Below are 13943 nucleotides of genomic sequence, written 5' to 3'. Positions count from 1 at the left end.
TTCTGCCATGCGGCAGCTAGACTGGTGACTGGGAGTGGCTGCCGAGACCCCATAACACCGGTCTTGAAAGACCTACATTGGCTCCCAGTACGCTTCCGAGCACAATTCAAAGTGTTGGTGCTGACCTTTAAAGCCCTAAACGGCCTCAAAGGCCCAGTATACCTGGAGGAGCGTCTCCACCTCCATCGTTCTGCCTGGACACTGAGGTCCAGCTTTGAGGGCCTTCTGGCGGTTCCCTCATTGCGAGAAGCGAAGCTACAGGGAACCAGGCAGAGGGCCTTCTTGGTAGCGGCACCCGCCCTGTGGAACGCCCTCCCACCAGATGTCAAAGAGATAAACAACTACCTGACGTTTAGAAGACATCTGAAGGCAGCCCTGTTCAGGGAAGTTTTTAATGTGTGACATTTTGATGTATTTTTAATCTTTGTTGGAAGCTGCCCAGAGTGGCTGGGGAAACCCAGCCAGATGGGCAGGGTACAAATAAATAATAATAATAATAATAATAATAATTATTATTATCACCTCCAGAGTCCGCCCCCCCAGCTGAGCTGCCTTCTGCCTCTTAGCGCCCTCCTGGGGAATGGTGTTCCCCAGCAGCCGACCCCTGCAGTCCCTGATACCCCCCCCCGGGCCAAAACACCCTTTGGGGCATTCGTGCACTGCAAAGGGGTTGGACTAGATTACTCTTGGGGTCCCTTGCAAATCTAGAGTTCTACAATTCTGATCAAAAGGGGGGGGGGTTGAAACAACAACAAACATACACACCTTCTGGAGGCTCGTTGGATTCAGCTGCGTCTTGTCGATTATTTTTATAGCCACCTGGAAGAAATGAAATGCCAGAAAATCAGTCTGGTGAAAAAGTGGGGGTGGCTGGAGGTGGGGGGGGTGGGGAAGAGAGAGAAAGGCCATGCAATTTTGGGAATTATAGGGACGGAACAACCTGAATTGTATCGAAATTGACTTATGAATGCTACTTGCCCAAAAATGAAAAGAAGCAGAAGTCCCAGCAAAGGAAGAACAGATTAAAAAACAACAACTTAAGGAATATTTACAGATAAATTGCAAACAGATAAAAACACTGGCAGGGTTATTGTAATAACCTGCAGTTTCATAAGAGTGTATATTTAAAGCAGATAATTAAATGAGCAAATCAAATCAATTTGGATACACAGAAGGTATTAAAAAAATACATTTAACGAACCGCAGAAAGAGGGGGAAGGAAGTCAAACTCTGAAATGTTCAATTGATTGTAAAACTAATGATATGTATAAACTTGAAACGTATAAATAAAAACTTTTTAAAAGGCCGTGCAATAGCTGGTTCCTGCCAGCAATAATTCACTAAATCCTCCTTTCCAAATCCAGCGCGCCCCCCCCCCCCCGCCGTGATTTCCACCTGCTCCTTCCTTTCTGCCTTTCCTCATTCTCCCTCCCCCACCCCCACCTAGACTGCCCCCAGCACCAGAAGTAGCCAGTGGCTAAGGGTGGAGCCCTATACGCTTGCCCCCTCGCCACCTATAAGTCACTCAAGACAGACACAACTGAGGCTTGCTCCACCCCTTCCCCACGGCTGCAGAAAACATCGCCAGGGAGGGTGCTGAGACCGTGTCCGATTGGTCTTGGGGCACAACCGATCACCTCTCCCCAGGGCTGAAAGTGGCTCTGGGGTGCCTCGATAGCAGAGGACCCAGAACGCCATTCGCACATGCACTAAAAGCATTAACTGCTCTAACTCTCCCCGGCAGAAGGGTAAGCTGGGCAGGTGATCTGTGCCTTGCAGACTTCGCGTTCAGGCTGTGAGAACAGGACTGGCTCTTCTGATGCTGTTATGGAGCCTCCAGATTCAGGCACAGTCTACCTAGATTCCCAGGTCCTTTGGGGCATTTGGCCACTGCAAGATGCTTTGGCCTGGTCCGCTAAGCTCTTCTTGTGCGGGACAATAAACTGAAGCCGATTTCTGGCCTTAATCTTGAGGATCTCCTCAGGATTGGCACCCCAGTTGTGGAACACACACACACACACACACACACACACACACAGAGGTCAGGCTGGCACCCACCCGGTGCAGCAGCAGAGACCAGGTGAAGACTGGCTTTCAGAAATGCTGGGACAATATTGGTCTGTGTGAGAAATTGACAGACCCTGAAAGTACAGTCATACCTCATGTTACGTCCGCTTCATGTTACGTCCTTTTGGGTTACGTCCCGCGGCAACCAGGAAGTACCGGAAAGGGTTACTTCCGGGTTTCGCCGCACGCACATGCGCAGAAGCGCAAAATGACGTCACGTGCATGCGCAGAAGCGGCAAATCTCAACCCGCGCAGGTTGCCCTCTTTTCATGTTGCGAATGGGCCTCTGGAACGGATCCCTTTCGCAACCAGAGGTACCGCTGCATTTGGTATTTCCAATAACTTGTTCTATGCATTGATTTGTGATAATCAGGGCCCTTGCAACAGAAGGCAGGGCGTGAGTTCTGGACAAACAAAGAAGCGACCCAGCTTCCCACAGGCCCGCCTAGCCTGGCATCCTGTTCTTACAGATAGACTGCGCATGAAGCTGGAGGTTCCATGAGAAGATACAAAGAGCCGCCACCTCCAAAATCTGGCGGCGCGAGAACAGCGGCAACGGGAGGACTTTCAGCATCAGTCCGGGAACCAAGACTCAAGAAGCGCCTTGCTATCTTAGGTGTCTGCTCAGGACATTTTGTATGAGAAGGCTTCCCTTGGAGTGTGACCGGAGTCATTTTATGGAATATTAACTGCTACAATTGCAGAAAGGGTTTTATTGCTCTTAGTTCACTGAGTTAGTAACCTTCTGCAGTTTATCTTGGCTTGTTCTGCACTGCTTCAGTAGGCTATGAGCTGGTTTATAAATCAGCAACCGGAGTCCTGTGCTTTGGGGTTCCCCGAGAGAGGGACACAGTGACCCAGCTTTGCGGCAGCCCCAGTAGCGTAGCGTGGGGGGTCCAGGGGGGCCCGGCCGCACCGGGCGCAACATCTGGGGGGTGCGCGCTCGCCGCCTCCGGAGTCGCTGAAGAGCCTCGGGCGCAGGCTGTAGCAGAGCCCCATGTCTCGCAGAACCGACGAGCTGTGCGCGCGTCCGGGCTGAAGGCGTCCGGCAGGCAGCGGCTCTCAGCGCTCGCCACGGTCCCCGCACGTCAGGGCCGCGGAGGGCGCGCCAGGCAGCCCCTCCTCACAGCCCTGCCGCTGCCGCTGCTGCGGCAGCGGCTGGGCCATGTTGCATTTTCCTCGCCTCTCTGCCCTCCTCCTCCTCCGGGCAAGCGGCGTCGTTTGGGCGGCAGCGCCAGCGGCAACTCGCCTCAGATCACCTAACATGGACCCGCCGCCGCCGCCGTGGCTACCTTACCGCAAATACCCCAGCCCAGGCAGCAGCAAGAAGAAGCTGGCAGCGGCGGCAGGTTAGGGGCGCAAATTACTTGCCTTGCCCCGGGTTAGGGGGCGCAAATTACTTGCCTTGCCCCGGGTTAGGGGGCGCAAAGTACTTGCCTTGCCCCGGGTGCTGACAACCCACGCTACGCCGCTGGGCAGCCCACAAAACAAGGTTTCCTGCTGCAATGAGTGTTTTTAGGCTCCTGCCAAAGGCAACCTTCCCCCTTCTTTTTCCTCCAGAGACCCCTTCTGCCTCACCCACATAACAACAGCATATTACTACTTACGGTCACCTTCAGTTACGTGTCCTTTGGAATACGTCCGCGGCAAACCAGGAAGTGTTTTTCCAGGTTTCACCACATGCACAGAAGCGCTAAATTGCGCTGTGCACATGCGCAGAACAAGGGCCTCCGGTTGCAAATTCCTCAGGATCTGTCCAGAGCTCTGGGACGGATCCCATCAGCAAACCGAGGTACCACTGTATGTTGTACTTAAACCTAGAAAATATGTGTATGTCTGTGTGCAATTCAATTTATTCTGTGCCGGTTAAGTTGTTGATTTTGGAATTTGCTGACGTGCTCGGTGCTTCACCTGCTTGGATTTTGATGTTTCGAATGCTTGCTGTATGCTGCTGGGAAGCGGCCTGCGAGTGAGCCTAACTCATCCATCCATCCATCCATCCATCCATCCATCAATCAATCAACCCTTTTTGCCCATCCTTGCACCCCACCCCTTCCGGCCCCGCTTACCTCCCTTCCTGTCAGGATGTGCCTGGCCAGCTTGACCTTGGCGAAATTGCCCTTTCCGATGGTCTTGAGGAGCCGGTAGTTGCCAATGTGCGGCTGCTCGTCGGCGCAGGAGGCGATGGAGTTGCGGCAGCGAGCGCCCAGAGAGCGGCTGGACCATGACGAGCCCTTTTCCGAGCGGCTGCTGGCCAGGGTGGAGGGCTGCGGGGACAGCGGAGGCGTCGCCGGGGCGGGGGGCGGGTCGAGGGTGACCACCGGGCAGCGCTGGTGCTGGGGGCGGGGGGAGAAAAGGAAGACGGAGACGTTACATACGAAGGGGCAAAGGATATATCATTTCCCAGAATGCTTTTGTTATCTTGCAAGTCCATCACCACATGTGATACAATTTAGGGATGCTCGGGTTGCGAACATGATCCGTACACGATGCACATTCGCAACCCACAGCTGCGCACACGCGGGTTGCGATTTGGTCTTCTGCGCATGCGCAACCGCGAAACCCGGAAGTAACCTGTTCCGGTATTTCTGGGTTTCAGCAGTCCGTAACCTGAAAAAACGCAAACTGAAGTGTCTGTGACTCGAGATATGACTGTATAAGGTAAAGGTAAAGGCCCCCTGACAGTCAAGTCCAGTCGCAGGCGACTCTGGGGTTGCGCGCTCATCTCACTTTACTGGCCGAGGGAGCTGACATTTGACTGCAGACAGCTTCCGGGTCGTGTGGCCAGCATGAATAAGCCGCTTCTGGCGAAACCAGAGCAGTGAACAGAAACACCGTTTACCTTCCCGCCAGAGTGGTGCCTATTTATCTACTTGCACTTTGACATCCTTTCGAACTGCTAGGTTGGCAGGAGCAGGGACCCAGCAACGGGAGCTCACCCCGTCATGGGGATTTGAACTGCCGACCTTCTGATCGGCAAGTCCTAGGCTCTGTGGTTTAACCCACAGCACCACCTGCATACCTATTGATACAATACATAATGAGTGATATATAACGAGTTGAAAAAAAATTGTTTAAAATAATGTTTGTGGGGAAAAACCAGAAGCTTTTTTTTACTAGGAATTCTAGATGCAGAATGATTATTCGTCTATGCAACGACACTACTGGCCCAGAGATGGAAAGAAGATAAAGTCCCGACCAGAGACGAATGGTTGATGAAGATGATGGACTATGCCGAAATGGCCCGGGAAAATCAGAAACCAGACAGAAACTTTAAGAAGGAATGGGGGGGGAAAATTACAATTTACTTAAGAGAACACTGTAAAACAACTAAAGACTTTGGCAGGATTAAAAATATATGATGCAATAGAAAATGTTTGATAATGGAAACCATGGGGGTGGAGTCTAAGGATTCAGGAAATACTAAATGTTAATGATTATGATCAATGTTTGAATTTAAATGTGTAATGTGAAATTGAATAAAAGAGATTTTTAAAAAAACACCACAAATGGGCAGTTGGCCCTCTTCACGCTTCTCGATGTACATTTTGGAGAGTAGGGGGGTCATTCATTATACCCACAAGCTCCAACCCCCCATTTTTTGCCAAATCTTCTCTCCCCTCTGCCAACCAGTGCCACTGTAGCTGTCCAGGAGTTGGCGGGGTATAGTGTTAGGGTCGTAGGAACATTCTGACAGCTGCTTTGTACTAATTCACCAAACTCAGTATTGTCTGCTTTGACTGACAGCCGCAGCTCTCTCCCCAAGCCCTGCCTGGAGATGTCATGGAGTTTTGAACTCAGGACCATCTGTATCATAGCAGTGGTGCAGCAGATTGTCTACTGACTGCAGCAGCAAGGAGGGACACACAGACCCCGCCAGGAGATCACAGGAGAGAAAGAAACCAAGTCCTGTGCAACTCTCTGCCACTAGAGATCCAGCAGGCGCCTTCTGTGCCAACTTTTAGATGCCTACAGAACACATTTCTGTTCTGTCAGGCCTAGGCAGGCAATTAAGAATACATCTTCCCCACACCAGTTATTTGACACCTGTTTTAAAACTCTTAACTTCTTTACGGATTTTATTAGATGGTTTTTGCGTTTGGCTGCCGCTAACTGCTTTGCGCGTGGGACGCAGGTGCCACTGTGAGTTAAACCACAGAGCCTAGGACTTGCTGATCAGAAGGTCAGCGGTTCGAATCCCCGCGACGGGGTGAGCTCGGTCCCTGCTCCTGTCAACCTAGCAGTTCAAAAGCACGTCAAGTGCAAGTAGATAAATAGGTACCGCTCCGGCGGGAAGGTAAACGGCGTTTTCATGCGCTGCTCTGGTTCGCCAGAAGCGGCTTAGTCATGCTGGCCACATGACCCGGAAGCTGTATGCCGGCCCCCTCGGCCAGTAGAGCGAGATGAGCACCGCAACCCCAGAGTCGGCCACGACTGGACCTAATGGTCAAGGGTCCCTTTACCCTTTACCTTAACTGCTTTGCTAACTTCCATACATCCCAGTAGTGGTGTATGGAAGTGAGAGCTGGACCATAAAGAAGGCTGATCGGCAAAGAATTGATGCTTTTGAATTATGGTGTTGGAGGAGACTCTTGAGAGTCCCATGGACTGCAAGAAGATCCAGCCTCTCCATTCTGAAGGAAATCAGCCCTGAGTGCTCACTGGAAGGACAGATTGTGAAGCTGAGGCTCCAAGACTTTGGCCACCTCATGAGAAGAGAAGACTCCCTGGAAAAGACCCTGATGTTGGGAAAGATGGAGGGCACAAGGAGAAGGGGACGGCAGAGGACGAGATGGTGGGACAGTGTTCTTGAAGCTACCAGCATGAGTTTGACCAAACTGCGGGAGGCAGTGGAAGACAGGAGTGCCTGGTGTGCTCTGGTCCAGGGGGTCACGAAGAGTTGGACATGACTAAACGACTAAACAACAACAACCCAGAGTCCTGCTGGTCAAGCCTTGTGTGTATTTTATTAATCAGAGTCCAATCCTTCCTTGTTTTGGGAATGCTACACAACTAAACGACTAAACAAAACAAACAACTGCTTTAATACGTTCATATTCTTTGGCACAGTGGTGCACCAATATCTTTTATAAATAAATATCACGTTGGTCCTTGCGTGTGACCGTAAAATTACCCAGGTCCAGAGATGTGTCCTGTCAATCTACTAGCAGGTGACGCCCTCAAAACTACCTGTCCAAGGCCTTGGGTCCCATGATGAGAGAAAGATAGATATCCATTGAAGCCCATAGCTGTCAACTTACAGATTTGAAAATAAGGGACCAGCAGCCGCCAAATAAGGGATTTTAGTCAACCAGCAGCCAAACGAAGCCTCAGGCGGTGGTTCCCACAGCGCAGCAACCCGGCAAAGGGGATGCAGCAAGGAAAACCACCGTCACCTCTCCGCTGGGAAGCGCTGAGCAAAGGCGAGTCCCCAGGCAACACGGCCGATTTGATGGGCACCAGGCCTGCAAGCTCCACCCCCCAGTCGTTCTTAACACTCCTTATTGGGTGAGCAACGCAGCCAAGCAAAACAGCTGGAGCCTCCCTCCTCCCTGGCCGGCAGGGAGGGAGGGAGAGGAGCTGCTTCCTTGGAAACCCGGGAAATTTAAGGGACATCATCAATAAGGGACAGCAGCAGGACACGGCGCTGGAATAAGGGACTTTCCTGCCAAATAAGGGACAGTTGACAGCTAAGTTGAAGCCCCCCCCCAACTCCAATTGATAATAAACTGCAAGGCAAGGTTAAAAGGTGTTGTTTGTGCCTCCTGCGATCTCAGCACCGTTGGTGGGGCTGCAATTGCACCTGGCCCGGGTTCACGGAGGCATTCCGGCCTGGCAAGTCCACGTCCCAGAAAACTCCCCTGGGAGGCCGTTCGCCTTAACAAGCTTAGACAGCAAAAGATCTTTAAGTCCGAGGAGATTATGGAGATCAAGAGCCACCAGGATGCTTCCCAGGCCCAATCTAACCGCCTGGCACAGGCCGGGAGGGGAGGCTGCCGGGTGCTCCATCCCAGCTCCTGCCAAGGGGTGCCCCGTCCCAGAGACCTTCCCCTTGGCAAGCCGGAGGAATCCCAGCACATAACATCATTTTAGGAATCAAGAACACCTGGATTTGAATCTACGAATCAGACACACACACACTCTAAAAACGGGACCTTCCGGTTCGAAACTAGCTTCAAACAGACAACGCATTTTCATAAATCAAATTCCAATGGGCACCCACAACAAGGAGATCGTTTTAACTGTGGTTCTGAAATCCTACTCGAATTCAACAGAGCTTCTCCCATGGGTAAAGGTAAAGGTACCCCTGACCGTTAGGTCCAGTTGCGGACAACTCTGGGGTTGCGTGTTCATCTCGCTCTATAGGCCGAGAGAGCCGGCATTTGTCCGCAGACAGCTTCTGGGTCATGTGGCCAGCAGGACTAAGCCGCTTCTGGCGAACCAGAGCAGCACATGGAAACGCCGTTTACCTTCCCACCAGAGCAGTCCCTATTTATCTACATACACTTTGACGTGCTTTCGAACCGCTAGGTTGGCAGGAGCAGGGACCGAGCAACGGGAGCTCACCCCATCATGGGGATTTGAACCGCCGACCTTCTGATCAGCAAGTCCTAGGCTCTGTGGTTTAACCCACAGCGCCACCCGCGTCCCCTTTCTCCCACGAGTAAAGGTAAAGGGACCTCTGACCTTTAGGTCCAGTTGCGACTGACTCTGGGGTTGCGGCGCTCATCTCGCTTTATTGGCCAAGGGAGCCGGTGTACAGCTTCCAGGTCATGTGGCCAGCATGACTAAGCCGCTTCTGGCGAACCAGAGGAGTGCACAGAAACGCCTTCTACCGGTACCTTCCCGCCGGAGCGGTACCTATTTATCTCCTTGCACTTTGACGTGCTTTTGAACTGCTAGGTTGGCAGGAGCAGGGACCGAGCAAAAGGAGCTCACCCCGTCACGGGGATTCGAACCACCGACCTTCCGATCGGCAAGTCCTAGGCTCTGTGGTTTAACCCACAGCGCCACCCGTGTCCTCTTTCTCCCACGGGTACTTTGGGTTAAACCTCAGATGGGAAAAATAAGCTTAGGGGCATCAAAAGAGGCTGCTGGATCAGACCAATGTCCCATCTAGTCCAGCATCCTGTTTTCACAAGTGGCCGATCAGATGCCTCAAAGGGAACCCCGAAGGCAGGACCCGAACACAAGACCAACACTCCCCTCCTTCGGTTTCCAGCAACAGATATTATTATTAATAATAATAATAATAAATTTTATTTATACCCTGCCCTCCCTGGCCAGAGCTGGGCTCAGGGCCGCTAACACCAATAAAATCACAGTAAAAAACATAGTGGGGGTGGGGGGACCAATTTAAAATACAGGTTAAAATGCCATTTAAATGCAGCCTCATTTTAAAAGTAGCCCATAGATCAAGACCATAAGGGGAGAGAAAAATAAGGGTCAGACTGAGTCCAAGCCAAAGGCCAGGCAGAATAGCTCTGTCTTGCAGGCCCTGCAGAAAAGTCCCGCAGGGCCCTGGTCTCTTGTGACAGAGCGTTCCACCAAGTCGGGGCCAGTACTGAAAAGGCCCAGGCCCTAGTTGAGACCAATCTAACCACCTTGCAACCTGGGACCTCCAAAGCGTTGCCATTTGTGGACCTTAAGGTCCTCCGCGGGGCATACCAGAAGAGGCGGTCCCGTAGGTATTAAGAAGCATTGCTGCCTCTGACCACAGCATAGCCACTGTGGCTAGTAGCCATTGTCAGCTCTTTCCTCCATGAATTTGTCTTGTCCTTTTTTAAAGCCATCCAGCTGGTGACCATCACTGCCTACAGTAGCAGGGAGTTCCGCAGTTTAACCACACATTGTGTGAAGAAGGGTTTTCTTTTATCTGTTCCGCATCTCCCGGCATGCATTCATTCATGAGCAGCTAGAATCATAGCACCACAAAACTGTAGTTGGAAGGGACCCCCAAAGGTCATCCAGTCCAACCCCCGGCAATGCAGGAATCTCAGCTAAAGTATCAATGGCAGATGGCCATCCAACCTCTGCTTAAAAATCTCCAGGGAAGGAGTGTCCACTACCTTCCATTCCACGGTCAAACAGCTCCTACTGTCAGAAAGCTCTTCCTGATATTTAGTCGGAATATCCCTTTTGGTTCCTTGAAGCCACGGGTTCAAGTCTTACCCTCCAGAGCAGCAGAAAACAAGCATGTTCCCTCTTCCATGTGACTCCAACTCCCATAAGCCCGAGCCAACACATGTTCAATGGCAACAATCAGAGCGCACTGCCTTGGCCACACCAGCCGCAGCACAAGGCGACTGGGCTTGCATTTTAAGCCACTGCAAAAGCCATTTATCATAGAGACCAGGGGTCAGCAAACTTTTTCAGCAGGGGGCCGGTCCACTGTCCCTCAGACCTTGTGAGGGGCCGGACTATATTTTTTGGAGGGGGGTGAACAAATTCCTATGCCCCACAAATGACCCAGAGATGCATTTTAAATAAAAGCACACATTCTACTCAAGTAAAAACACCAGACAGGCCCCACAAATAACCTAGAGATGCATTTTAAATAAAAGGACACATTCTACTCATATAAGAACATGGAAGTGAGTGATGTATGGAAGTGAGAGCTGGACCATAAAGAAGGCTGATCGCCGAAGAATGGATGCTTTTGAATTCTGGTGCTGGAGGAGACTCTTGAGAGGCCCATAGACTGCAAGAAGATCAAACCTCTCCATTCTGAAGGAAATCAGCCCTGAGTGCTCACTGGAAGGACAGATCCTGAAGCTGAGGCTCCAAGACTTTGGCCACCTCATGAGAAGTGAAGACTCCCTGGAAAAGACCCTGATGTTGGGAAAGATGGAGGGCCCAAGGAGAAGGGGACGACAGAGGACGAGATGGTTGGACAGTGTTCTTGAAGCTACCAGCATGAGTTTGACCCAACTGCGGGAGGCAGTGGAAGACAGGAGTGCCTGGCGTGCTCTGGTCCAGGGGGTAACGAAGAGTCGGACACGACTAAATGATTAAACATCAAAAACATGCTGATTCCTGGGCCATCCGTGGGCCGGATTTAGAAGGCGATTGGGCTGGATCCAGCCCCCGAACTTTAGTTTGCCTACCCACAATAGAGACCATGGCAACCTCAGAGTGCCAGACTGCCGAGTTGCTTGAATGAAGTTTTGCTCTTTCTGGAGTGGCAGCTGAGAAAGGCACACACACACACCCTGATCCCCAGTGGGTTTGCCAACCGACCGCTTCGCTCCTTTTTACTCAGCCTTGTCTTCGGAAAGGGGGAAGAAAAATCTCCACCAACCAGTTACGAATCCAGGCCTGCGGAAGGCAAGCCTGGCTCTTCCGAAAATTGGCGAGCAAAGAGAGTGGGTTGGTATGAAAACCAACCTGAAAGGCAGGGCGCAGCCACAAAGCCCGGCCGGTTCGCAGGAAAGACAAAAGGCGGGTTCCCTTTTGTCCCATCTGAGGGAAGCTTGATGAGAGGTGGAAAGGTGCTTATTAGGGGCTGGATCCTGGCCAGGTTCAGCGATGCACCACTTGCCACCCTGATAGAACAAGGAGAAGGTTGCGAAGTATTGGAAGACACAAGATTTACCCACTCTGGAAGAATGGCAGATGAAGGTGATAGACTACATGGGACTAGCAGAAATGACCGGCAGAATCTGAGACCAGGGAAAAGAGTCGGCGGAAGAAGACTGGAAGAAATTTAAAGACTATTTGCAGAGGCATTGCAAAATTAATGGACATTAGAGGGATGTTGGACAGAAATTAAGTGGTTACCAGCTGTAACGTAAAGGTTGAGCAATAAGTTGTAATAAGTTATAATAAGTTATAATAAGGATTTGCCGAGTTAAGAATTTGAATTGGAGTACAAAAGGGGGAGGTGAGAGGAGGTCTGGGAAACAAGTTAATGGAAATAAGTAATGGAAACTATATTTGTTTTAACTGTTTTTTTTAATTTTGTATCTTTGTATTTTTGTTTTGTTTTGTTTTTTCTCTTTTCTTTTTTCTATCAATTTGGAAACCCTAATAAATATTTATAAAAAAAAAAGAGAGAGAAGGGACCCAGCACTTGGGGTTTTTCCCAGGAGATGCAAGCGAGGAGATTGCAGGATCAGGCCAATGGCCCAGCTGGTCCAGCCTCCTGATCTCACAGTGGCCAGCCAGAGTCCTGTGGGAAACCAGAAAGCCGGACTCGAACACAGGACCACTCTGCTCCCTCTTGTGGATTCCAACAACGACTGCACTGGCATCATGGCAGGTAGCCATCGGTAGCACTCCCCACGACTCTGCCCAATCCTCTTTTAAAGCCATCTAGGTTGGCGGCCTTCCCTGCCTCCTCCTGTGGCAGTGAGTTCCACAGTTCAGCTCTGCACTGCTTTCTTTCTTTTTATCCTGCCCAAGGAAGCTGCCATCAATCACATCCCTCTGCTATTATTTGTTTATTAATTGTATTTATATCCCCGTTGTCTTTGTCCATGGAGTTTTCTTGGCAGGGATACTGGAGTGGCTTGTTGGTTCCTGTTCCAGGTGGATCACGTTGGGTCAAAACTCTCCACTATGACCTGTCCATCTTGGGTGGCCCTGCACGGCATAGCTCTTAGCTTCTCTGAGTTATTCAAGCCCCTTCACCACGGCAAGGCAGGGATCTGTGAAGGATCACCAGCTGATCGCCAAAGAATGGATGCTTTTGAATTCTGGTGCTGGAGGAGACTCTTGAGAGTCCCATGGACTGCAAGAAGATCAAATCTCTCCATTCTGAAGGAAATCAGCCCTGAGTGCTCACTGGAAGGACAGATCCTGAAGCTGAGGCTCCAAGACTTTGGCCACCTCAGGAGAAGAGAAGACTCCCTGGAAAAGACCCTGATGTTGGGAAAGATGGAGGGTAGAAGGAGAAGGGGACGACAGAGGACGAGATGGTGGGACAGTGTTCTCGAAGATACAAACATGAGTTTGACCAAACTGCGGGAGGCAGTGGAAGACAGAAGTGCCTGGCGTGCTCTGGTCCAGGGGGTCACGAAGAGGCGGACACCACTAAACAACTAAACAACAACAGTCTCCCAGGTCCTACTCCAACACTCTCACCACTGCACCACACTGCCTATTGAACCCAGTGATGCTTACCCAGACTGGCAGCTGCTCCCCAGGGTTTTAGGCAGAAGAGGACTTTTTTTGAAGCCCCACCCAGAGGTTGAACCTGCAGCCTTCAGCATACAAAGCCACTAGTCACACGAATATCCCCAAAGGCCTTGAAGCCCCCACCTCACAGCTGCCTCTTGATTATAGCTTGGTCGGCAGAGCATGAAGTTCTTAATCTCTGGGTTGTGAGTTCGAGCCCCATGTTGGGCAAAAAAAATAAAATTCTGCCTTGTAGCGGGTTGGACTAGATGACCCTCCTGGTCCCATCCAGCCCTGCAATTCTATGAGTCCATTATGCCCACTGGCAGCAGGGGAGTCTTTCCCACCCTGGTTCCATTCAGCTGTTGTTGGACTACAATTCCCATCATGCCTCTGGGCATGCCAATTAGGGCTGATGGGAGTTGTAGTTCCAAACATCTGGTGAGGGTGAGCGTTAGGCTAGAACATGGATAGGCAAACTAAGGCCCGGGGGCCGGATCCGACCCAATCGCCTTCTAAATCCGGCCCGTGGACGTTCTGGGAATCGGTGTGTTTTTACAGGAGTAGAATGTGTCCTTTTATTTAAAATGCATCTCTGGGTTATTTGTGGGGCATAGGCATTTGTTCATGTTTATTTATTTATTTTTCAAAATATAGTCCGGCCCCCCCATAAGGTCTGAGGGACAGTGGACCGGCCCCCTGCTGAAAAAGTTTGCTGACCCCTGGAATAGAACCAAGGCATAGATTCACATCTATGT

General features: G+C 51.0%; 1 protein-coding gene across 5 annotated transcripts in view; it reads right to left on the bottom strand.

Moving 5' to 3' along the window:
- The window catches only part of MARK4 (microtubule affinity regulating kinase 4), an 82027-nt gene that overhangs the window by 43004 nt on the left and 25080 nt on the right, over positions 1-13943 (bottom strand). For all 5 annotated transcript variants that reach the window (XM_081868873.1, XM_081868875.1, XM_081868874.1 and 2 more), the window contains exons 2-3: positions 4137-4403; positions 766-819 (exon numbers count right to left, since the gene is read on the bottom strand). In XM_081868873.1, coding sequence (XP_081724999.1) covers positions 766-819; positions 4137-4403 — 321 coding nt within the window. The remainder of the gene's footprint in view (positions 1-765; positions 820-4136; positions 4404-13943) is intronic.

Source organism: Podarcis erhardii (genome assembly GCF_964252035.2).
Source record: "Podarcis erhardii genome assembly, chromosome: 7".
In the NCBI taxonomy this organism is placed as follows: Eukaryota; Metazoa; Chordata; class Lepidosauria; order Squamata; family Lacertidae; genus Podarcis; species Podarcis erhardii.
This window is presented reverse-complemented; position numbering and strand designations above follow the sequence as displayed.